Source organism: Nansenia antarctica (assembly GCF_963989245.1).
Source record: "Nansenia antarctica genome assembly, chromosome: 3".
NCBI lineage: Eukaryota > Metazoa > Chordata > Actinopteri > Argentiniformes > Microstomatidae > Nansenia > Nansenia antarctica.
In genome coordinates, this window is record NC_137688.1 from 45,132,545 (window position 1) to 45,156,369 (window position 23,825).

The following is a 23,825-nucleotide window of genomic DNA, read 5'->3' on the forward strand; positions in this document are numbered from 1 at the left end:
TTTTGACAGGAGAACCAGGAAGCAAACATGATTTGATTGTCATAAGGAAGCACGAATGAGGTTCCATGACTTGTCCAATCGTGTTTGAGAGGGCGTTACTACATGTTGACGTAACGGCTGGATACAATTGCACAATATTCTGCTCTGTTGCCCTCCCCACTCGAGTACAATGCTTGAGTCACATCTTTGAGGTCACAAGTGCCAGGGACTCGATTTGTGATTGTGCATTATTATAATTTTTTAGCACAAAGCATGCAAATACAAGATTATGCAGATAACTGACACAATTGGAGTGGTAGATAGAGACACGTTTTCTTAAGATAGGTGATGCATTTGCCAATGATGTTAATCACTATATAGCCTGCATAGTATAGTATATATATATATATATATATATATATATATATATATATATATATGAAGAGGTTATAGGCAGCTAGCTACAATTTATCATCAAAATAAAAATCAGGAGGGGGGCGAGTGAGCTGGTCACATTGGACAGACTACCAAAATAGTTAAATAAAGTGTCTTAACAACAGAAAAAGTGATAGATGTCAGAAATACATTACCAGGAGATTCAATAAGGTGTGTTGTTGCTCACCTAAACTCTCTTGTTGGACTGACGAAGCATGATTATAGTTTCATCTTTGTAGCCAAGTGTGACATATAGGTCCATATGAAAAATTGGTATCAGTTACTTCGTTTTTTTTTTTACCACTACATCCCTGTTGCAGATCCCTTGTGCAACATATGCATCGAGTATTTAACCATAATGCATAATGTTTAAAAGCACTTTGAGCTCCAACGTTTGCAGGAAAAGTGTTAAATAAAGGTCATTATTATTATTATTATTATTTATTTATTTATTTATTATTATTATTATTATATTTCTGAGAGCACCCATACCCATGGTTTTCGATTGGAGCGCGTCAAGGGGTATGACGTCTCGCATGGGCACGTGAGCAGCTGTATTCCAAGTGTGGGCCACGTCAAGACTTGTCAGTGTGACCCGCGGTTAGTCTACTGGTAAGTCAGCATTTGTCCGGAAGCCCCAGTCTCTCAATACTATTGCTTCAAACCTTGGATATTAATACAGCAGAGAAGATGGAATTCCCCTAATGCATATTTGATGGTACTGCGGATTATTGTATAAGGTACAGCTTTGATTAGCTACTTTTTTTCCCCATACTTGAAGTATGGGGGGGGAAATAATTTGGTGAAGCCAAAAGGTATGAGAAGTCTACTATTTGGATAGGTGGATTGCCTCGGTGGATCAGAGCAGGGAAAGATCCCTTTTGGATTCCAACAAGCTCAAAGTATAATGAAATATTCCTAAAGAAATATCATGTTTGCCATGTGTGTGCAAGTAGATGTTACTTGACCCGTTCTTTTCTGTTTTCTAGGCACATTTGAGTGAATTATCTACCAATTAGGCCATTTGATTGAAGGTAAGACTATACACATTATATTGAAGACTGCGCGTATTATCGTCTAATCCCTAGTGGTGAGTGGTGCTAACCACGCGCTGGCTGATGTTATAGGGATGCGCTTTTACGCATGCATATTATTCTGATTTACATGATATGCATCTGAATTTGATTGGATTGTGCCTTGACATGATGATCGATTCATAGAACCGTTCGTGTCTCCTACTCTCAGCGGCCATGCCTTGCGTCCAAGCTCAATGCGGGTCGTCCCCTCAAGGAGCAAGTCCCGCATCTCAGAGCGCCAGTGTCCACGCCGTTGGAGAGCACAGCTGTGACTTTTTGACGCCCGAGTTCGTCAAGTTCAGCATGGACCTGACCAACACCGAGATCGCAGCAACGACCTCTCTGCCTAATTTCGTGGACAGCTACAATTCCACATACGACGTCAAGCCTCCGTGTCTATTTCAAATGCCACATTCAGGGGAACTGTCCTCCGTCAAAGTTGAAGACATCCCCGTGCAAGGCTACCACCAGCAGAGTCATCATCAACCACATCAGTGCGACGAAATAGTCACTCCCCCCCGGCCAATGTACTACAAGTCCCCCTCGCCACATACACCAACCACCACGACACATTTCCAAAACCCACCCAGCCACGTATGGGACGACTCTGGGTCTTTTTACGGTTTCCACCAGGACTACTTGGCGGTGGCGCATAGGATGGACCAACGGAAAAATTCGATACCCAGGTTCTCATTGTTTTCTCTTAAGCATTCCCAACCTGGAAACCATATGTCGACATGCCAGATGAGATTCGACGGTTCGCTCCGCGTATCCGTAAACCCAGACACCCCGAGCGGGCACCAAACATTAGAGAGCCATCAGGGCATCTTTGGTCCCAGCGCACTAAGGACGCAGCACATTATGGGCTTCCCCCACTCACTCCAAATCGGTCACGGGCAACACTTCATGGATAACCAAGTACCGTCCCCTCCGAGCCGAGGATCCCCCAACAATGACGTCTTATGTGCTGTATGTGGGGACAACGCTGCCTGCCAACACTACGGAGTGCGAACCTGCGAAGGATGTAAGGGATTTTTTAAGGTAGGCTATGTTCCATAAGTCAAACCATTCCAAGTTTGACATTAATAAATGCATGGAAGGGGGATCTCCTGAATAGCATGCCTTTGATGAATTGCGATATGTAAGAGTCTTCTTTATTGATTCGCTTTTTGGAGACCTGAATTGTATGTTTTTTTCGGGTAAGCAGTGAGCAATTCTGGTGGATGTAACTAAACCCGATTCTATTCTTATTGAGGCAAAAAAAAATCAAGCATCCTCCTTATTTCGCCTACCTGACTGAATAATCTGCTCGTTTGGCCTGTGGAGAATTGGGAGAGGGTCTCAGGGATACGTCAAAATATGAGTGGCCACGGAATTGTGTTTACCTACCGTCTTCTCTGTCCGCTCCTTGAATCGATTACAGCTGTACATTGTGCAGAGGTATCAGAGTGCAGTGCTGCGGCAATGTATTTTCCATCCAAAGTTATTTTGTGTTTGTTTCCAGGTATCAGGTGCAACGCATAATATAGCATTCATAATGTGCTCTTCTTGTCTCCGCAGCGCACTGTCCAGAAAAACGCGAAATATGTGTGTTTAGCTGGAAAGAACTGCCCTGTTGACAAACGCCGGAGAAATAGATGCCAATACTGCCGTTTCCAAAAGTGCCTTGTCGTGGGAATGGTCAAAGAGGGTATGACAACCTTTTGCATTTGGTGTGTTTTGACTTTATATTACACACACGTTTACGCATCGAACGTGATTGTTCCATTATATTTGTGTTGGCATGTACTATGATGTATAGGCCTTTATAGACCTACATAAAATGATTATTCACCATCAAATCCATTTGTCTTTCTTCAACATTCAGTCGTTAGGACTGCCAGTTTAAAGGGTCGACGGGGGCGGTTGCCATCCAAACCGAAGAGTCCGCAAGATGCCTCGCCATCGGTCAGCATCCTAAGTGCGCTCGTGAGGGCCCATGTGGACTCCAACCCATCCCTATCTCGTCTAGACTATTCAAAAGTAAGAACGAACAGCACTAATTCAGTCCCTATTCATCTAGGCGCGTGGAGAGCGAAGGTGTGATTGTTTTACGCACGAGTTTACGCTGACATAAAACAACACAACTGTCGAAACTACAATGCCATTTTGACCATTACGTTTATGATATCCGAATACCACTGACCATTAATATCATCCATTTCCAGTTCCAGGTTAACCCTGACAGCCCAATTACTGGAGACGACACGCAACACGTCCAGCAGTTCTATGACGTTCTGACTGGCTCGATGGAGATCATCCGCGGATGGGCTCAAAAGATCCCGGGTTTTACCGATCTCCCCAAACAAGACCAAGATCTCCTATTCGAATCAGCCTTCCTGGAACTCTTCGTTCTACGTTTATCATATAGGTAACCTGGCTTAAGATGGTTACAATCGCACAATAGCCAATCATTGATTAAGCTACAGGTTATTATTGCTATAATGATATACTTCACCCTCCATTCGATTACTAAATCTTAGTCGACCTCCTAACGGTCCTCTTTTAATCGAATACAGGTCCAACCCAGAAGAGGGGAAGCTAATCTTTTGCAACGGATTGGTTTTGCACATGCTTCAATGCAGGCGCGGCTTTGGGGCGTGGGTTGACACCATTGTGGAGTTCTCTGCTAACCTTCAAAGCATGAATTTAGACGTGTCAACTTTCTGCTGTATATCCGCCCTTGCCATGGTAACAGGTGAGACAGTCCAAATTATTTTTTCTTTTTTCTTTCCATCAATTCATAATGTGTAATGCCATGCCGAGTTTGTGCTCAATAAATAAATTGCACCCGTGTCATTACAGACAGGCATGGACTAAAGGAACCCAGGAGAGTAGAGGAACTTCAAAACAAGATAGTGAACTGCTTGAAACATCAAGTGCATCACTTATCAAAGCTGTTGGAAAAGTTACCAGAACTTCGCACGCTATGTACACAGGGTTTGCAGCGGATATTCTACTTGAAGCTCGAAGACTTGGTTCCTCCACCCGCCATAATAGACAAGCTATTCCTCGACACATTACCCTTTTAAATATCAGAGAAGGTCATTTACGCAAATGTACGGGTTTTTCTTTCTTTTCTCTTTTTTTCTTTTGTTTACACAATTCAGATACGTGAGGAGGTTTATGTAAGATATACATGATATTGAACACAGGTGAATGAGCTTTGTATTTAGAGCACATCCATTCTCCCATCATGGAGTTAAACAGATCTATATAATTAGACGAGAACCCAGCATTTATGTATCTCATCATACTGCACAGATTAGAGGACATTATACAACACTTAAATGTCTTAGCGTGATGTGTAAAGGACATCTGCAGATAAGAATCACCATGGTTTCAAATTGATCATCAGTTTGAAGTGACCATTCTCGGGAACATTGTTGTTTGGTGTTACTGGATGTATATGCGTGCGTGATGTGTTATAGATTTTTACGACTCACACTGGGATGTGTTTTATGTCTCACCAGACGTGAAAAGCATTAATGTATATAGCCTACATGCTAGAATAATCCAACGTTAAATGTGTTCGTCATTAGAGGTCTATCTGTTCGATCTATGTCATATTGTTTTTGATAAATGGGAGGACTAGTGTATATATTTGTCCATGCAAAATGCAATTCATGCTGTTTATTATTATTTCAATGAAAACAAATGGTTTCTAAGTTAATCAGACGTTCTAATTTATTATGGCTAAATACTTAATGTGTAGGCTACACTATTTTGGGGGTGTTGAGATGTCGGATTATACAGCCTAATGGAAATACCAACACCAATAACATAGCCTACATATTTTGTTTCCATTGTTTTGCTACGAGATTCGTTAAATACCCATTTTATTTGTGCACCGGTTTTGTGTCATGAAAATTCCTAATAATGTCCTACATATTATGCATTACGTATAGGACTACATGAAATGTTACACTCTAACAAAATCAACTAATTTGATGACAATTTGTCTGAGGATTTGCCTCCGTTCCAAGTAATAAAATGATGCCAAATGTAACATTATTTGTGGATTATTTAAATTTGACCGATTTAAAAACATTTTCATTTAGACCCAGTAAGACTGTAATGTAATTATTACATATTGAATAGGCATAGAATGTGTTGGCATATGTGCTGTTGCAAACTGTTCCCGATGGTTAGCCTATATTATTTCTTCTCCAGTCAAGTGTACGTTATATTTTGCTGTTGAATATGTTAGTATTCCCAGTAATAACAAAATAAGGATGATTGTGCATCGTTATTGACTGCTCTTTGTTAGTCTATCAGGTATCGATTGGTTATTACATATCGATTCATATCTGAGTCAGTTTGCATGTAGTTAGCTACCTTGGTTGTCATTAAAAAAACATTCTAAACCACAAAATAAAGTGCAACCAGTCATGGTCCTGTTAGTATAGCATTTCATGTTAGGGTGAACAATGCACCAAAAGGAGCAGGAACAAATTGCTGGAGTGTGTGATTTGACCTGCTGTATGACATTTCCACACCAAACCCTCAGGACAGGTTTAGCATTAAACAACATTCATGGTACATCAGTGACAACAAAGAAATATGAACACCATATTCAATTGTGGGATATATATGTCCAATACGTTTTTTTCTTCATTATTATTATTGTTTTATTTTTATTTATTTTTTACAAGAGGAATAAGATATACTTAACATAAACACAAGATTAAAATATACAGTTTTGAGAGGTTACTTGATATTTCATTTTTTATTCCCTACTAAGAAAACAGGTGCAAACATTTCACCTGCTGCAAAAACGTTATGAATCAAGACTTAAATGGCACAAATACAATACACTCACCCAACCTCTCTTTGGCTATGTCTCTCGGGTCCTTATCTCAGAAAGAAAATGCTGAAGAATTACATTTGCGCATCTGGGGAAGATGTGCAGGTGTAAAATGCCTCCTCTCCGACATTCTCCTCTGTCTGTTGTGTCTGGGAATATGAAACATTGATTTATAGGCTGTAAAAGGTCTTATAAAAACGATTACATTCAAGAGGGTTAAATAGGCCAGAGATCAATAATGATGCTCTCTGCTCATGGGGTGTCATGCATGCTGAAATACTAAGATAAAATATTCAATATTATGGGTGAAATGTCAAATACATTATAATCACATGGATGGAGAGTGACAGGGACTGATCCCCAAGGATGGACCCTTGTTAGCATCACACACTGATGGTGAAGACTGTGAAGACTGGAGAACATCTATGGCTTATACCACATTCAACATTGACACAGAATACATTGTGGCCATACATCAACCATTAATAGATTCTGGGATCAAATATTAACCATTTATCAACTAGACCAACTCATGGCATTTTTTCATGGCATAATTGCATCTTTTGAGGCCTGTGTGACCCTTTGAGTGCAATTTAATTTTGATAAGGACAACATTTAATCTCAAGGGCAGAGCTCTTGGGATGTCTGGGGCCTGAATACTACTATTGAGGTCTGTAGCCCACCTTGATCTCAGCATTCAGCCAGCTTCAAAGCAGCTAAGCCGTTATCACGGCCATCCCAGATTCCCCAGAGCCAAGGTCACTGTAGTAGCCCTTCCGCGTTTCAAAATACCATCGTTTCTTTTACAGTAGATTGGAGGGAGAAGTAAATAGGTAAAACAAACTCAGTCTCTTACTAAATTGGTGTTTTCACAAACATAAGAACACAACTCAAAGTAGACTATGTCGTTTCCCACATGAAACATGAAAACAATTTTAAAAATCCTCCCCAAAATGTCTCTCGCAGGGCCTACAGTTTAACTGCTAAATGAACAAGTTGAGTTAAGTCAGTCAAGGTACCGTAATTGAAGACATTACGATAAAAAGAGGCTCTTGCCTCTAAAACTTCAATGTTATGATTAGCATAATCCCAAACATGGCAGTGTCATGTCTATGTAGTTACCCACTGGGATGTAAAACTTCAGCAAGCATATTTGCTACCCTGGCAGTCTTCTTTCCATTTCTAATGGCTACCTCATTCTACATTCTCTGTGGTCCAAAAACCATAGTTATGAGTCCACCAAATAGTTATCCATTCATTGTATTTGTGACAGCATAAGGGTGGCCATTTCTCAACTGATCTTGATTGGGGGAGGGGTCCATAACATTCAAACATGGCAGCTACTTATAGTGACTTACTGTATCAAACACTATTTACATATTCTAGATTGCCAAACACAGACGTATCTGTGTCTTGAACATGTGTGCACTGTTACTTTTTGACCATGGATTTTCAAGAAAATGGCCATGTACTCTATAACCAATGACATGAATCTGTTTAGAATTACACAATTCTGATTGTTTTTCAAGCAATTGAAGATCATTTCAAGTATTCATATAATGCTTTATGTAACAAATCCTGTCTTGTAATAACTGATTTGTGTGGAAAAAAAAAAAAAAAGAGTTAACTCTGGCTTACCTGCTGTCAGGATTCTTCTATGTTAGGGGCAATGGGCTGTTTATCACTTGAAACATAATCACTGGATTGGAGAGCACTTGAATGAATGAATGAATGAATGAATGAATGGTCTTTATTGTCATTAATATAGTACAGGTACCATACAACGACATTTGGGAGGGGGGGCTCCCCTGGTGCTAGGAAAAAATAATAATAAAATAAAATAAAATAAAAATACTAAAAACAAGAAGGGAAAAGAGCTGGTTTACATAAATAAAGGCTATATACACTATCCACTATACTATACTATACAAATAAAACACTGTGCTGCACTCTATGCTATGCTATAAATATCCTAACATTTCCTATATCTGAACCTTATGTACCCGAGGGTTGTCATATTGCACATAGTATTATTGCACATTCATTTAAAGTGTCGCAGTTTGCAGGTTTGAAATGTTCACAGTTGTGTTTCAGTATTGCAATTGATTACAATCTAGTAGCTGCCATCAAATTGTCTAGATTGTCCAGGGCCTAGAACCTAGGTCTTTGCTGTGTTCAGGGCAGAAGCTGAGCTTCAGTCTATTTGTCCTTGCGGACATGGTCCTGAACCGCCTGCCCGAGGGCAGCCGGACAAAGTGTTCGTTCCCAGGGTAGGATGGGTCTCTGGAGATCTTGGAGGCCTTCCTGAGGCAGCGTGTGTTGTACAGCTCTTCCAGAGAGGGGAGGGGGGCGCCGATGATCTTCTGGGCCGATCTCACGACTCTCTGTAGCGCTTTCCTCTCTGCGGCTGTGCAGCTGGAGAACCACACGCAGATGCAGTAGGTGAGGATGCTCTCCACTGTGCAGCGGTAGAAGGTCACAAGCAGCTCCTGTTTGAGGTGGTATTTCCTGAGGACTCTCAGGAAGTAATAATAATAATAATAATACATTAGATTTATATAGCGCTTTTCCGAGGCTCAAAGACGCTGACAATATGGGAAAAACGGAAAAACACAGAAATAACAAGCAACAGATAACATGAGCACATAGAACACAGAGTTAACGAACGGGGAAGGGGAGGTTGTATGCATGTCCATGGGGGGGGGGGGGGGTGGCAGGGTTAGGGGAGATGGTTAGGGATAGGGGAGGTTGTATGCATGTCCAGGGGGGGGCGGGGGTGGCAGGGATGGGGGAGATGGCTAGGGGTAGGGGAGGCTGTAGGCGTGGGAGAACAGGTAGGTTTTGAGGTGAGATTTAAAAGTGAGGAGTGAGGGTGAGTCTCTGAGTGGTTGAGGGAGAGAGCCGCTGTTGTGCCTTCTTGATGATGGCTGCTGTGTTGGTCTTCCAGGACAGGTCATCCTGTACCCCCAGGAATCGGAGGGTTGAGACTCTCTCCACGCTCCCTCCATCGACGAGCAGGGGCTGGACCTCAGATTTTTTCCTCCTGAAGTCCATGATGATTTCCTGGGTCTTTGACTGGTTCAGCAGCAGGTTGGGGGAACTTGGGAGATGAGACAGAACACAATAATATTTATTTATTTATATTTTATATTATTTAAACAGGGAGATCTTACTGAGACCTGAGTCTATTTTGCAGAAGAGCCCTGTAGGAACATGGTAACGGAATAAGATAGAAGAAACAGAAGACAAAATCCCACAACACATTTTAAATCTATAAAAGAATGAATGGGGGGAAAAGAAAATAATAATAACCTCACATACATGAAATGTATTACATGTAGTTGTTAACACTTTACTTAAAGCATACAGATACAATGTGTTATTACTCATCATATATGCATGATGCTTTTTTGCTGGCTATTTTTCCAACTGATGAAAAATTGCTAATAATAGCTCAGGATTATTATGACATTATATAAGACATTATAATGCAATCATACAACAAGTCTTATAATGCATTATAAACACATTGAACTACACTGAACAAAAATATAAACGCAACACTTTTGTTTTTGCTCAAATTGAAATCAAATACTTTTTCTATGTACACATAGGCCTATTCCTCTCAAATGTTCTTCACAAATGTGTTTAAATCTGTGTTAGTGGGAACTTCTCATATGCTGAGATAATCCATCCACCTGACAGGTGTGGCATATCAAGATGCTGAATAAACAGCATGATTATTGCACAGATGTGCCTTAGGCTGGTAAAAAAAGGCCACTCTAAAATGTGCAGTTTTATCTTGCAAAGAGACATTGAGTGAACTGTGGATTTCACAGATAAAATTGGGGGGGGGGGGGGGTGGCAGAAAACCAGTCAGTATCTCGTGTGACCACCATTTGCCTCACGCAGTGCAACACATCTCCTTTGCATCAGCTTGTTGATTGTGGCCTGTGGAATGTTGGTCCACTCCTCCTCAATGGCTGTGCTAATTTGCTGGATATTGGCAGGAACTGGAACACGCTGTCATATACGTTGATCCAGAGCATCCCAAACATCCTCAACGGGTGACATGTCTGTTGAGTGCAATGTTTTCAGGATGTTTTCAGCTTCCAGGAATTGTGTACAGATCCATGGGGCCGTGCATTATCATGCTGCAACATGAGGTAATGGTGGGGTATCTCTGTGTATTCAAAATGCCATCAATAAAATGCACCTGTGTTCGTTGTCCCTAGCGTATGCCTGCCCATACCATAACCCCACCGCCACCATGGGCCACTCTATTCACAACGTTGACATCAGCAAACCGCTCACCCACATGACACCATACACGCTGTCTGCCATCTGCCTGGTAGAGTGAAAACCAGTGGAGAATCAGTGGAGAGAACACTTCTCCAAAGTGCCCGACGCCATCAAAGGTGAGCATTTGCCCACTCAAGTCAGTTACGATGACGAACTGCAGTCAGGTCAAGACCCCGGTGAGGACGATGAGCATACAGAGGAGCTGCCCTGAGACGGTTTCTGACAGTTTGTGCAGAAATACTTCGGTTATGCAAACCAATTGTTGCATTAGCTGTCCGGATGGCTGGTCTCAGACGATCTTGCAGATGAAAATGCCGGATGTGGAGGTCCTGGGCTGGCGTAGTTACACATGGTCTACGGTTGTGAGGCCAGTTGGATATACTGACAAATTCTTGGAAATTACTTTGGAGACGGCTTATGGTAGAGAAAGGAACATTCAATTCACGGGCAACAGCTCTAGTGGACATTCATGCAGTCAGCATACCAATTGCAATGTTGTGGTAACAATACCTGAAGCACCTTCTGAAGTGTTAAATTGCCATATAAACATATTTAATTGACCTGGTAGATCTGTAGTCATACAGCATAACGAATGTATGATGAACTTGTAATGTTGTGAAGCTGTCACAGAGCATTATGAAACTGACATTTATACAAGATGAGAAAATACTAAACAAAGATACTATATAATAAAGGATTAGGCAAGAGAGCTGTGATAGATTCACAATAAAGGCCTCTTTTACTGCTTTATTGTACCATGTCCTAATGCTTCATGACTGATGATCTATGAGGCGTTATGTACTGCATGTTCTGAAAAAGTAAAGTGCTGTAGATAAATGGGTTTCTTTCTATTAACATGCCTCACACGTCGAATGGAGTCATCATCCAATGGATCGTTAATCGGTGCTTATCATTTTATACCCGTGTAGTTATGCACACACACCCATCTCCAACAGCTTCATCCCATTACAATCAGTAGGTTGTGTGTATGAGGTCAAACACAGGCCCAGAGTTTCTCAGTTTGAATAATAGGAGCTGGGCCACAGGGATAGGGGGCTCTGTTTGACCAGGGGTTTGCTTAGGGGAGGATAAGAGGGGAGCGAGGGGGGGGGGGGGCTGCAGGGGACACATCTCATTTCTCAATCTGTATGCACAGGGCATAGTCTGACCGAGCACACTCTGAGAGATTCTTCAATATCTCCAATCTGCAATGTGGACACATCCCATTGCTTCTGTGCCACAAGAATGCATGAGTTTGGTACATAAATACCGAATTGGTAGACGGTATTAGAGCATGTTATTATTTGCTCAGTGCTGGTCCTCGTCCAGTGCAGATTTAATTGAATTCAAGCTAATCTTACTATTTGTGGTTTAGCAGTAACCTAAGATGAGGGGAAGTGACAGAAGGTAACTAACTATATTAGAAGACAGAGACCATATTATATGGCACAAACACATGGCACAATCAGGTTATTTTGTGGAGAGTAATGCTGATTCAGCACAATCGCAGTCTAAAAACTGTTCTAAATATTCTAAAATGAATTCTACAAGGAGCATGAATTGAAGTTGGTACCAACATGGAAACAATCTATACCCCATCTCCCTCTCTCTTGTCCTTTAGGCTAGTGATTGCTGAGGCATGAAAATAAGTATGATGCTATTTCAGCATGTTTCTCTTGGTGACAGCAAGTATGTACTGGCATCATCAGAACCCCTATGATGTTGAACCCACAATCACCAACACATTAAGCACTTGTTTACATTTAACATGGAGAAAGCTCAGTCATTGTGAATGAAATTGCTAAATAAAATTTGAGTGAAAACAGATTTTCTTTTTTTGATTAGCAAAGAAAAGTGTGAAGTTATGGTCAATTTGTGAAAGAGCTGTCAGTGTTACTGTCATGGAACGAACTGGAAATAAAGTCTGACTTTTAGAAAGCCAAATCAAGACTCAAGAAAGAAAAGGGAAAAATAAAACAGTTTACTGCCAAACACCTGTGAGGAAGATGTAAAGGGGAGAAGCAATCCTTGGCCCCTATAGCGTTCTCTGTGGGAGAGGAAAAATAGTGCTCTCGAAAAAGATTTCGATCATCCGTATATCTTGCCCAAGGAAGCCACAGAGACTGTTTGAAGAGAAATGAGTGAATGGTGGATGAAGCACATCCCTTCTTTGGGGATTAAGACTTTTTCATTCATAGCCAACATCTGGAGAAGAGGGTTAGGCCTCAGGAGGCATAGCTCAGGTGAAGATTTCTGTAAATTGTGATAGAAGAGAGAAAACACTAAGTTCAACTCTAGCAGAGTCTCAATAATTTTATTTTTTAAGTATCTTAACTAATGTTGATGTATCTAAAGTCAAATTAAATGACTCCCTAATATTTTGATGGGTTTATGATTATGTTTATTTTCAGGCAAAACAGAGAAGCGTACCTGGTGGTTCACTGATGATAACCTTCAACCCAGTCTGTCACATGGCGCAGATATACAAGTACCTGCATGGAGGATAGTGTCAAAGGGTGGTGAATTCATAATTACATAATTGAGAGTAACAAAATGAGTATGCAAAAACTGAAATATAGTGCTAAAAGTGTACTTGTTTCTGACCACACTCACACAAATGGAAAAACTGTCAATAAGACACAGATGACATATCTTGTACAGAGATCCGCGTCTTCCTACAGGCAAACCAGGAACCAGCAGGCAAAACATTTGGACAAGGCTGACATCTAGTGGCTATAAATCCAGTTTAGAACAAATATAATAAATAGAATTACAAGGGGTAAATCTCAGAGCCTATCTGAATTTGTTATTACCTGTAATATATCAACAACGTTTATATTCATTGAAATCGTTTTTCAATTGATTCATTGAAAATATTAATTGGGATTTTTGGCTTGAACCGGAAATACATTCACTAACTACATTTTGACAAAACCGCTTCACCTTCATGTGAAACAAGAAACACACATTTATAGTACATTCATAACAAGAAAAAAAAAATACATTAAGCGGTTATAACTGGCCAATGTTTGCCATCAGCTGCGGACGTTCATGATGTTTGGAGTTTCCGACCTCAAATCACATGAATGTTTCCGAACTCGGAGATCCGAGATGACGGGGTGGGAATTATGAGTTCCTGAGTTGGTCATGAATGCACCACTATACTATACTATAGGCCTATAAATTATTATTCTATAATATATAGAACCACAGATACCACCTTGGAGTGTGTGGCTAATAAACTGTTGTGATTTGCTAGAATGACAAGGTGTGGCGATCAGACTGGCAGTCCGGAAGTACGGTTATGTACGCAGTAGATCCGAGATGACGGGGTGGGAATTATGAGTTCCTGAGTTGGTCATGAATGCACCATTATACTACTATAGGCATATACATTATTATTCTATAATATATAGAACCACAGATACCACCTTATGGCAGCTTTTGTCATGTGAATTAGGCTATATGATTAAATAATATTACGAATCTCGTCTGTCCCTTCCACTCAGGATAGAGCAGGTTCAGCCAGCTACCCAAAATCTCAGTTTGGTTTCAGACACGTTAGACTACTTGGAGTGTGTGGCTACTTGTGATTTGTTGTGATTTGCTAGAATGACAAGGTGTGGCGATCAGACTACTTGGGCATCGCAGTCCGGAAGTACGGTTATGTACGCAGTACGGAAGTAGACTATTGAATATTTAATATATTCATGCATGTGAGCCAGTCAATGTGCCCTAAGACGAGAGCAATGTGAATATTCATGAGCGGGTCACACAAGTCCACATAGGCGCAATTCTGATCCAATGGGTGGGTTTTCTCTCAAAGCGAGCATCATGACATACTTCCTAACTCATAGCAGTACCTACAACCTAGGCCTATGCATCATTAAAGTGGAGGTCGCTTATCTAAGCACAACGTTATTAATGAACAATACAGTCACGGAAGAGAGTCAGTTGCACGCTATCAATCGATCAAACAAGTCATCAAATAAAAAATAAGAATGCTTCATTACCAGCCAGGCCAGTTCATGACAGAATAGCGGTGTTCGGCCAGCAGCACCCTGGCCTGTGCAGTGAGTCTGCAGTGATATAGAACTCTGCAGCTGAACTTTAGTTACATTTCGGGCGTCATATGCCATCAAAAGGGGGGAAATGCGACATGGAAATAGTCAAATGCGGGAATGTCATGCACAAATCAGCCTTAGAAGATGTAACATTCGATAGCTAACACAGCTACTAGCCCTACACGTGAAAGCGCAGAGGGGTAGGGCCATGGAGGGCCGGGGGGCGGATTTGCGGAACCTAGGATGGTAGGAGAAGGTAGGGCAATACCGCTACCTGATTGGTTGGCGAAGCACTGGTGAAGAGCCCCCTCATTGGCTGGAGACTCACCAGCCAATGAGGGGGCTCTTCATGAGTGCTTCGCCAACCAATCAGGTAGCGGTATTGCCCTACCTTCCCTGCTTCGCCAACCAATCAGGTAGCGGTATTGCCCTACCTTCCCCTACCATCCTAGGTTCCGCAAATTCGCGACCGGAGGGTGGATGGGGATGGGCCACATTTCAGACGGAAGAAGTTGAGTGGCTCTTCCGCTGCACGTAGCGCTCTCTCTGCCTAGAAGCCCCGCCTCCACCAGACGCAGTATAAAAGCAAACCGCTGCGATTCTCAGTTGCGACATACTCACGGAGACCTCATTAAAAGGTGCACTGTGAGACGGTATAGAAAGAAAAAAATATATTTTTACTTATTCCTCCGAAAGGCAATCAAACACAAAGACAAAAATGGTGAGTGATTTTTCCTTTTCAAATATTACCTTTTGTATCACGGTGTAACAATGTAGGTTTTTGGAGCAAAACGAAAAGGTCTACAATTTGTCCATATTCATACATGCAGATTAGCCTTATTATTTACTTTAGTAATGAAATACGACTTCGCTCCGGCTCGATTGCATTTGGAGAACAAGTAAATCGCCCCTCTATAGTGATGCGTCACTCAGTATCCATTTTGCTGCGGCGCTCAAGAGAAGCGCGCCGTTTTGCCATTCAAGAGTCGTTCACCAGTGGCGCAGCAGATAAAATCATTTGTGTGGAGTACGATGAACCCAAACCACACCTTAATTCTCATATTTCATCTGATGCTGTGGGCTTCCACAGTCGCGTGTGTTGTACATGAATAACATTTTAGCTCAAAGCTTTAAAACAGTAATTCAACAGCCTACACGGATTTGAATGATTTAAAAAAAACGGTAACCATTTCCATATGCGCGGTAGCAGTAGGTCCAGTGTGGTTTTGGGTGGGTTTATTTGCTTTGCTGGTTTGAAATGCTGATGTGGCTCCCTCCGATCCGTGTGTAGTGACTAGTCAGTTAACCTCGCGCAACTAGTTATCAAATAGATGTTTGCCATACAATTTACATAGAAGCATTTTAGACTGAAATATTCATGAAACATGACTTGATTTATCAACTGCCCTTAAATAAGACAATAGTATCTCAAGTCATCTGTATGGTGCACTTTAGCCCTGATATCGCAACCCTCTCCATAATCTATAAGTAGTTGGGACAAACTACAGGATCAACATATCTGAAAAAAGAATGTAAGACCCAGAAGGTGACTTGTGTACTCTCTAATGAGGAAAAAAAATCTTACTTCATAATCCAGAATTCATGTACTAGCATCTTGTTTAGCCCATGAGCCCATAATATGGGTCTTAAAAAGTCCTTCCATGTGCTAGGCCTATATCTTACCCTGGTCTCAATCGATTTACGCATGACCAAAGGTAACAATGGGGGAGTATGATGCCTGGAGTCTAATTTAAATGGTGAGTTGGGGACCATTTGTTTAGATGTAAATTCCAGGCCCATATGTTTCCGGCATTACACAGGCCTCTTAGTACTGCTTACCGCCCCATGTGGGACAAAACAGGAAGCTAACTGCAAGGAGGGGGGTTGCCCACTACTAGCCTGTGGGCTCATCATGCATTACATGCAGTTAATCAGTGTTTCACAATCCAACAGCCATTTTGGTTCAAAGTGTTTCAACCAGCTTACATGTTTCCTATCTATCTATGTTTATCGGAACATCAATGACTACAGCGGTATCACTGGATCCTGAATTCTTTACAGACAGGAAGTGGTAGGATTCTCCCCCCCCCCCTAATAACTGAGACTGTTAACTTTGCCTCTGTCTGGTAACCATTTACAAAGATGGTGTGTTGCACCATCAGCAAACATAAGTAGATAAACTGTTTGAAGGAGACCATGTGATGCAATTGGCTGATTTCCTAGCTCATAGGAAGCAAAGTAGGCCTTATGTCAATGTATGACATTATAATTTCAAAGACAATCCTCCTCAACATACCCCAATATTAACAGTTCTGCCTCATTCCAGTTAGAATGCAAATAAAAAATGTTATGGAGTGTATGGTGGTAAGATTATTTTGTGGTGCCAACATGGAGTATATAACATGGCTGTGCCTACACAGAGGTCAGTGGGGTAGAATGGGGGGTTGGAGAAAGTCTGTATGCGTGTTCACACTGCATAGAGGGGGGTCGAATGATTGACGCCTCCCCTTGAAATAGCTGGCTGCTGACCTAGCTGCCATGCCCAAACTAGGCACTCCCACATCCCTGTGCATTCTCATTAACACACACACACACACACACACACACACTACCTTCCCCAGGCCAAATTGCACAGGGGAGTAAAAGTAATGTAAAGTGTTGCCCCAGTCTAATTTAGTTTGGGAATAATAACAAGCAAAAGGGGTGTAGAAACAGGCAGTAGTTTTCCAAAGTAGACCGAAGCATATTTTGGGAGAGAGGCCTGAGAACGACAAAGGCCTCATTCATTGTAGCAACTAGTCTTTTCATATTTAGGTCACTTGCCAATTTGCATCTGACTGGATTGATATTAGGCAATAACGGTTAACTCTAACTGAATCAGGGTTTGTATTGAAATGATTTCAGTTCATGAAATACATTCAAATTAGGGATGCACGATATGCATTTTCCTACCGATAACCGATGTTTACCCGCTTCTCGTGGCCGATAACCGATATGAGAACAGATATAATTTCACAGTTGAGAACCTGTAGTTCATGCACACCTGAAGGTAAGAAAGGCTATGTAGTGAGCCAAGATTGATGATTTAATATTCCATAGTGATCTCACCAAATCTAACTTACATCACTATTGTTAACACAACAAAGAGAACACTTCTGACTCTTCAAATGTTCATTTATTTAAAAAAAGGAAATACATTTCAACATTGTTGAAAATCACATCACACTCGCTAGTCAAGCCAAACTATTGCAAGGCATGGATTGGGTGAGTAATCCCCACTGCTACCTAGTTAACTATAACACTACTTTACATTGTTACCTAGTTAACTATAACACTACTTTACATTGTTACCTGGTTAACTATAACACTACTTTACATTGTTACCTAGTTAACTATAACACTACTTTACATTGTTACCTAGTTAACTATAACACTACTTTACATTGTTACCTAGTTAACTAGAACACTACTTTACATTGTTACCTGGTTAACTATAACACTACTTTACATTGTTACCTGGTTAACTAGAACACTACTTTACATTGTTACCTAGTTAACTGGAACACTACTTTACATTGTTACCTAGTTAACTAGAACACTACTTTACATTGTTAACTAGAACACTACTTAACATTGTTACCTAGTTAACTATAACACTACTTTACATTGTTACCTAGTTAACTAGAACACTACTTTACATTGTTACCTAGTTAACTAGAACACTACTTTACATTGTTACCTAGTTAACTATAACACTACTTTACATTGTTAACTATAACACTACTTTACATTGTTACCTAGTTAACTAGAACACTACTTTACATTGTTACCTAGTTAACTAGAACACTACTTTACATTGTTACCTAGTTAACTAGAACACTACTTTACATTGTTACCTAGTTAACTAGAACACTACTTTACATTGTTACCTAGTTAACTAGAACACTACTTTACATTGTTACCTAGTTAACTAGAACACTACTTTACATTGTTAACTAGAACACTACTTTACATTGTTACCTAGTTAACTAGAACACTACTTTACATTGTTACCTAGTTAACTACAACACTACTTTACATTGTTACCTAGTTAACTAGAACACTACTTTACATTGTTAGCAGGCTCACAAAACAAGCTGTGTTAGTTGACTAGCGATGTGTCATTCATTTTCAACAACGCTTAGCTCACGCTTTTATTTTGAAATCGCGAAAACGAAAACAGAAGTCAATGTCGGAATGAGCCTCTCCTTGTTGTTCAGAGAACAAGATGCCAAACTACCGACATGTTTGCTGTAATAATATGATTTGGCAGTAGAAAGCCATCAGTCAATAGCTCGTCTCATTCACAGAACAGCATGGGTTGCCTGCACTGTTTGATTGCGTATTTTAGAGCAGACTACAGAGATGGTGAACATTAGCACTAGATAACATTGGCTATCTATTTACCTTAGCTTACCAATTGACTGCATGGCTGTACGCAGGCGCATCATCAGCGCGACAACCGGAACCGGAAATATTTCCGGCTTCATATTATCGGCTAAAATTTAATGAAACCGATAAATATTTAATGACATTAATTTCCCAATATCGGGCCGATAATTATCCCCCCACCACTTTTAATATTTACATAATTTCCTAGTCTTTAATTCCTCTTCTCCTTGTCTGTCTGTTACAAACCAGTTTTTTGAACAGGATAGACAGGTGTTTTGAGTCAACGAACTGTCTCTGGTGTGGTGCTATTAGAAAATGATGAGCCAGCGCCCTAACGTGTTGTTCTCCTCTCCACTCATCCATCCACACTTTTGTTTAACTCACAACGAGCTAGAAATACCTCAATAGGGTGTGGAAGAAGTCCTTTGGCCCTGGCTCAGACTTGTTAGAGCTCTTGGTTGCGCTGTCGCATACTCAATTTAGTGTGAGATTATAGGTCTATGTAGTGTATAGGGGATGAGGTTAGGTGAAACTCAAGGCTACTCCAAGTGATTGTCTAGGCTTTTGCTCAAGGAGCTAACAGTCTTGAGTCATGGGCGGTGACCAGACCAGGGTTTGATGACTGGTGTTGTGCTATTTTAGATCTATTATTTCAACATGACAGATTATTCACATCTATGGATGACAACAGAGATGGCAAGCCATGCTAGGAAAAACTGTCTACAGTCCTATTTTAACACACAAATCAGGTCAGGATGTAAATATACGCAAAGTCTTGATGACTTGCCTGGAACGCCGACGGCATGTGTTCCATCATGCAAGTACACACGACCAGCTGTTATTTGTCGGTCTGGTATGATTGACAGGCCGCCTGGTGGGTGGTTCTGTTTTGTTTTCACTGCAAGGGTGGTGTACTGCCACTTGCTGGAGAAAAGATGTCTTCATGGAAATACATGGTCATTTAGATAGAGTGGAACTAATCACGTATGTGACAGCTGCTGGTGTTTTGGGGAACAAGTAATTTTTATTTATTTATTTTTACATATTCTGAAAGGACAGATTGTAAGCTTTCAAATGAAATCGGAAAAAAGATATGCGTATTTGAATGTTGGTACAACTCAAATGTCACTTCACACTTTTCTGGTGTGGTTAACAGCTGGTTAACTCCACTCCCCCAGGACAACCACAAGATTCATGATTTTTTTTATTACCATGTGTGCCAAAAGTGTATTACATCCCATTATACAAGTACAGAAGAGTACAATTTGTATAGCTTCAGTTCCAGTCAACATTGCAGCAAGATGAGAAAACAAAATGGCAATATTTATAAAAGGAAACCATAAGGCAAGATACAATAATAGAATAGTAAAAAATAATAATGTAGTGGCCGTGTGTATGCATTTATCATTATAGTCCATAATGCATCTAATGGGACTTTGGTGGAGGGCATGTGATGTTTTGTGCCTCATCAGAACATGATCTATTATTATTATTATATATAATATATTTATTATTATTATTATAGAACTATGATCTTTTGAAGATCCTCGCCCTCCATGCAAACGCAAACTTTGTGGCCATTTCTATGCTAGTAACCGCTAGTAAAAGAGAATGTGTGTCGAAAAAACAAGCTTACTTTGCTGATAAATTACGGGTATTTAGTGATCGTAAAACTGTTGCAAATCACATTTTGTTGAAAAGAAAACCATTTTTAGGATTTACGAGGTTTCACAGTTCACGAGTGGTTGCACTTTTCACCAGCCGCCGTCACAAATGTGGTTGAAGTGAATCACAAATGAATAACCCTTCCTCCCCCTGTGTTTTTCTCCAGCGTGAGTGTATCTCTGTTCACGTGGGCCAGGCTGGTGTCCAGATGGGCAACACCTGCTGGGAGCTGTACTGTCTGGAGCATGGTATCCAGCCTGACGGCTCCATGCCCGACCACAAGCGCGTGGGAAGTGGCGACGACTCCTTCACCACCTTCTTCAGTGATACTGGTGCTGGCAAATATGTCCCACGTGCCATCTTCGTTGACCTGGAACCCACAGTCATTGGTGAGTTTGTATGTGGGGGAAATGGGAACAGACACTTTGTTTAGATTTAGAACATGGAAACATTACAAACACAATAGTTTTGCCATAGTTTTTGGGGCAGTAATGACGAGGCATCCGAAAGAAAGAAGAGGGCATCACCAATTGGTTACTTTTGTCTTATTTCACGAGACGTTGATGGACTATCCCCCTGGTTGGCTGGCGAGCATGCTTACTCATGTTTGTTTGTTTCTGTCACACAGATGAGGTGCGTACAGGGACCTACCGCCAGCTGTTCCACCCTGAGCAGCTGATCTCAGGAAAGGAGGACGCCGCCAATAACTATGCCCGTGGGCACTACACCATTGGCAAGGAGATAATCGACTCTGTACTAGACAGGATCCGCAAACTGGTAAGAGAAACCATTATAGATTTGGTTGGTAATTTGACCTTGGGTTAAGAGTGAAGCTAGCCTACATGTGCTTTACAAAAACCTGCACCTCCCTTCTAAAAGGTGACATGTTTTTTTTCTGTCTCTTAGGCTGACCAGTGCACAGGACTCCAAGGTTTCTTAGTCTTCCACAGTTTTGGTGGCGGCACTGGCTCTGGGTTCACCTCCCTGCTGATGGAGCGCCTCTCAGTGGACTTTGGGAAGAAGTCCAAGCTGGAGTTTGCCATCTACCCTGCTCCCCAGGTGTCTACGGCTGTTGTGGAGCCCTACAACTCTATCTTGACCACCCATACCACCTTAGAGCACTCTGACTGTGCGTTCATGGTTGATAATGAGGCCATCTATGATATTTGCCGCAGGAACCTTGACATTGAGCGTCCGTCATACACAAACCTCAATCGCCTCATCAGCCAGATTGTCTCCTCCATCACTGCCTCACTACGCTTCGATGGTGCCCTAAATGTGGATCTGACTGAGTTCCAGACCAACCTGGTGCCCTACCCCCGCATCCACTTCCCCCTGGCCACCTACGCCCCCGTCATCTCTGCCGAGAAGGCTTACCACGAGCAGTTGTCAGTGGCAGAGATCACAAACTCCTGCTTTGAACCAGCAAACCAGATGGTGAAATGCGACCCACGCCACGGCAAGTACATGGCCTGCTGTCTGCTGTACCGTGGTGACGTGGTGCCCAAGGATGTCAACGTTGCTATCGGTAACATCAAGACCAAGAGGAGCATCCAGTTTGTGGATTGGTGCCCCACAGGCTTCAAGGTCGGTATCAACTACCAACCCCCCACCGTAGTGCCAGGGGGAGACCTGGCCAAGGTCCAGAGGGCTGTGTGCATGCTGAGTAACACCACCGCCATCGCTGAGGCCTGGGCACGTCTGGACCACAAGTTTGACCTGATGTATGCCAAGCGGGCTTTCGTGCACTGGTATGTTGGTGAGGGCATGGAGGAGGGTGAGTTCTCAGAGGCCAGGGAAGACATGGCCGCCTTGGAGAAGGACTACGAAGAGGTGGGCCTTGACTCGTTTGAAGAGGAAGAGGAAGGAGAGGAGTATTAGAAGAAATCAACAAAGGAGGGATGGGTCCTCTGATGGTTAACATAACTGAGAGAGAACTGCCTTTACTTCTGATGGAGAGAGTAATGTGATTCCCTCTTGTAATTCTGTATGCCAATGTGTTCCTCACCAAAGAAACAGCATTCATGTTTGACTAAATTTTCCAAGAGGGTTGACTATGGCACCATACAGCCTTGATGATAAAATCTGTCACCATGAAAATGTTTTCTTCGTTGACGTCTGTGTTCAGATCTGCCCTAAACGCTAAAGTTAAAGTTACTGCTGAACAAAAAATCGGTTGGCTAATTTTATTTTACCTTAATTAATGGAATAGCTCATTAAAATTTGAGTTATTTTGTTCTTTTTATCCCAATTGATTTTATTATTCTCTTTATCCATGTCTGTGTACTTTGTTGCCACAGCAGTGTATTATTAAAGATTGTACCACATCACCATACCTCCTTTGTAAATAAAGTTGTTTTCTCAGTTCATGAAGTGTCACTCTGCTTTTTTGTCATGCTAACCACTGATTGCCTACTGCCCTACTCAATAAAAGCGTTGGCACGCCTGAAAGTTTCTTCCAACAGACGAGTAAGGGGAAACCACCTAGAAAAATACAAGGATTCCTGTCTCTGCTTCAACATGGACATTTTATTAAGTGTAGTTTTATGTCTTTCTGATGAACTTAATGAATGTCAATTTGCAAGGAGAGAGTGGGACTCTGTTTTTCAACCACTGCTAAAGGCATGTTGTCAAATTACACTCGTAAGGACCTCAACAAATTTTTGGGCATAGTGAGATTCACATACAATGGCATTAGATAATCATGGTACAATTATAGCTTCCATGCATGGTGCATCTCAGTAGTCCAAAGATTTGCTCTCTCCTCACTCATCTGACAGTTTATATTTGATATACTTGACAGTTGATATTTATTCAAGGTCACTGAATAGGGAAACAAGAAGAGGAAGCAACTTGACTCGGATTCAATTTAAAATATACAACTTGTACATTTGAAATGATGTGGTCCTCTGTGGCTCAGTTGGTAGAGCATGGTCCCAAAACGCTTAGGCTGTGGGTTTGATTCCCGCTGGGTCCATATATACTGAAATGTATGTACTCACTGCAATGTAAGTCGCTTTGGATAAA

At 41.4% G+C, this 23,825-nt stretch overlaps 2 protein-coding genes across 2 annotated transcripts; both read left to right on the forward strand.

Moving 5' to 3' along the window:
- Window positions 1–1,664: 1,664 nt before the first annotated feature.
- LOC308152152 (nuclear receptor subfamily 4 group A member 2-like) lies at window positions 1,665–4,561 on the forward strand (the record flags this gene model as incomplete). The annotated part of the gene is made up of 6 exons (XM_080525070.1): window positions 1,665–2,531; window positions 3,051–3,180; window positions 3,358–3,512; window positions 3,698–3,900; window positions 4,049–4,227; window positions 4,335–4,561. 6 exons carry the CDS (start codon window positions 1,665–1,667, stop codon window positions 4,559–4,561), a joined length of 1,761 nt encoding a protein of 586 aa, XP_080381196.1.
- Window positions 4,562–15,309: 10,748 nt separating this feature from the next.
- Window positions 15,310–23,165, forward strand: tuba8l2 (tubulin, alpha 8 like 2). The gene is made up of 4 exons (XM_080526372.1): window positions 15,310–15,423; window positions 20,965–21,187; window positions 21,427–21,575; window positions 21,705–23,165. Exons 1-4 carry the CDS (start codon window positions 15,421–15,423, stop codon window positions 22,677–22,679), a joined length of 1,350 nt encoding a protein of 449 aa, XP_080382498.1. The 5' UTR covers window positions 15,310–15,420; the 3' UTR covers window positions 22,680–23,165.
- Window positions 23,166–23,825: the final 660 nt, after the last annotated feature.

Excerpts from the sequence above, each read along its gene's own strand:
- tuba8l2 (XM_080526372.1), top strand. Across the intron at positions 21,188-21,426 it reads CCTGGAACCCACAGTCATTG|ATGAGGTGCGTACAGGGACC; the intron begins GTGAGTTTGTAT and ends TCTGTCACACAG. Across the intron at positions 21,576-21,704 it reads TAGACAGGATCCGCAAACTG|GCTGACCAGTGCACAGGACT; the intron begins GTAAGAGAAACC and ends TCTGTCTCTTAG.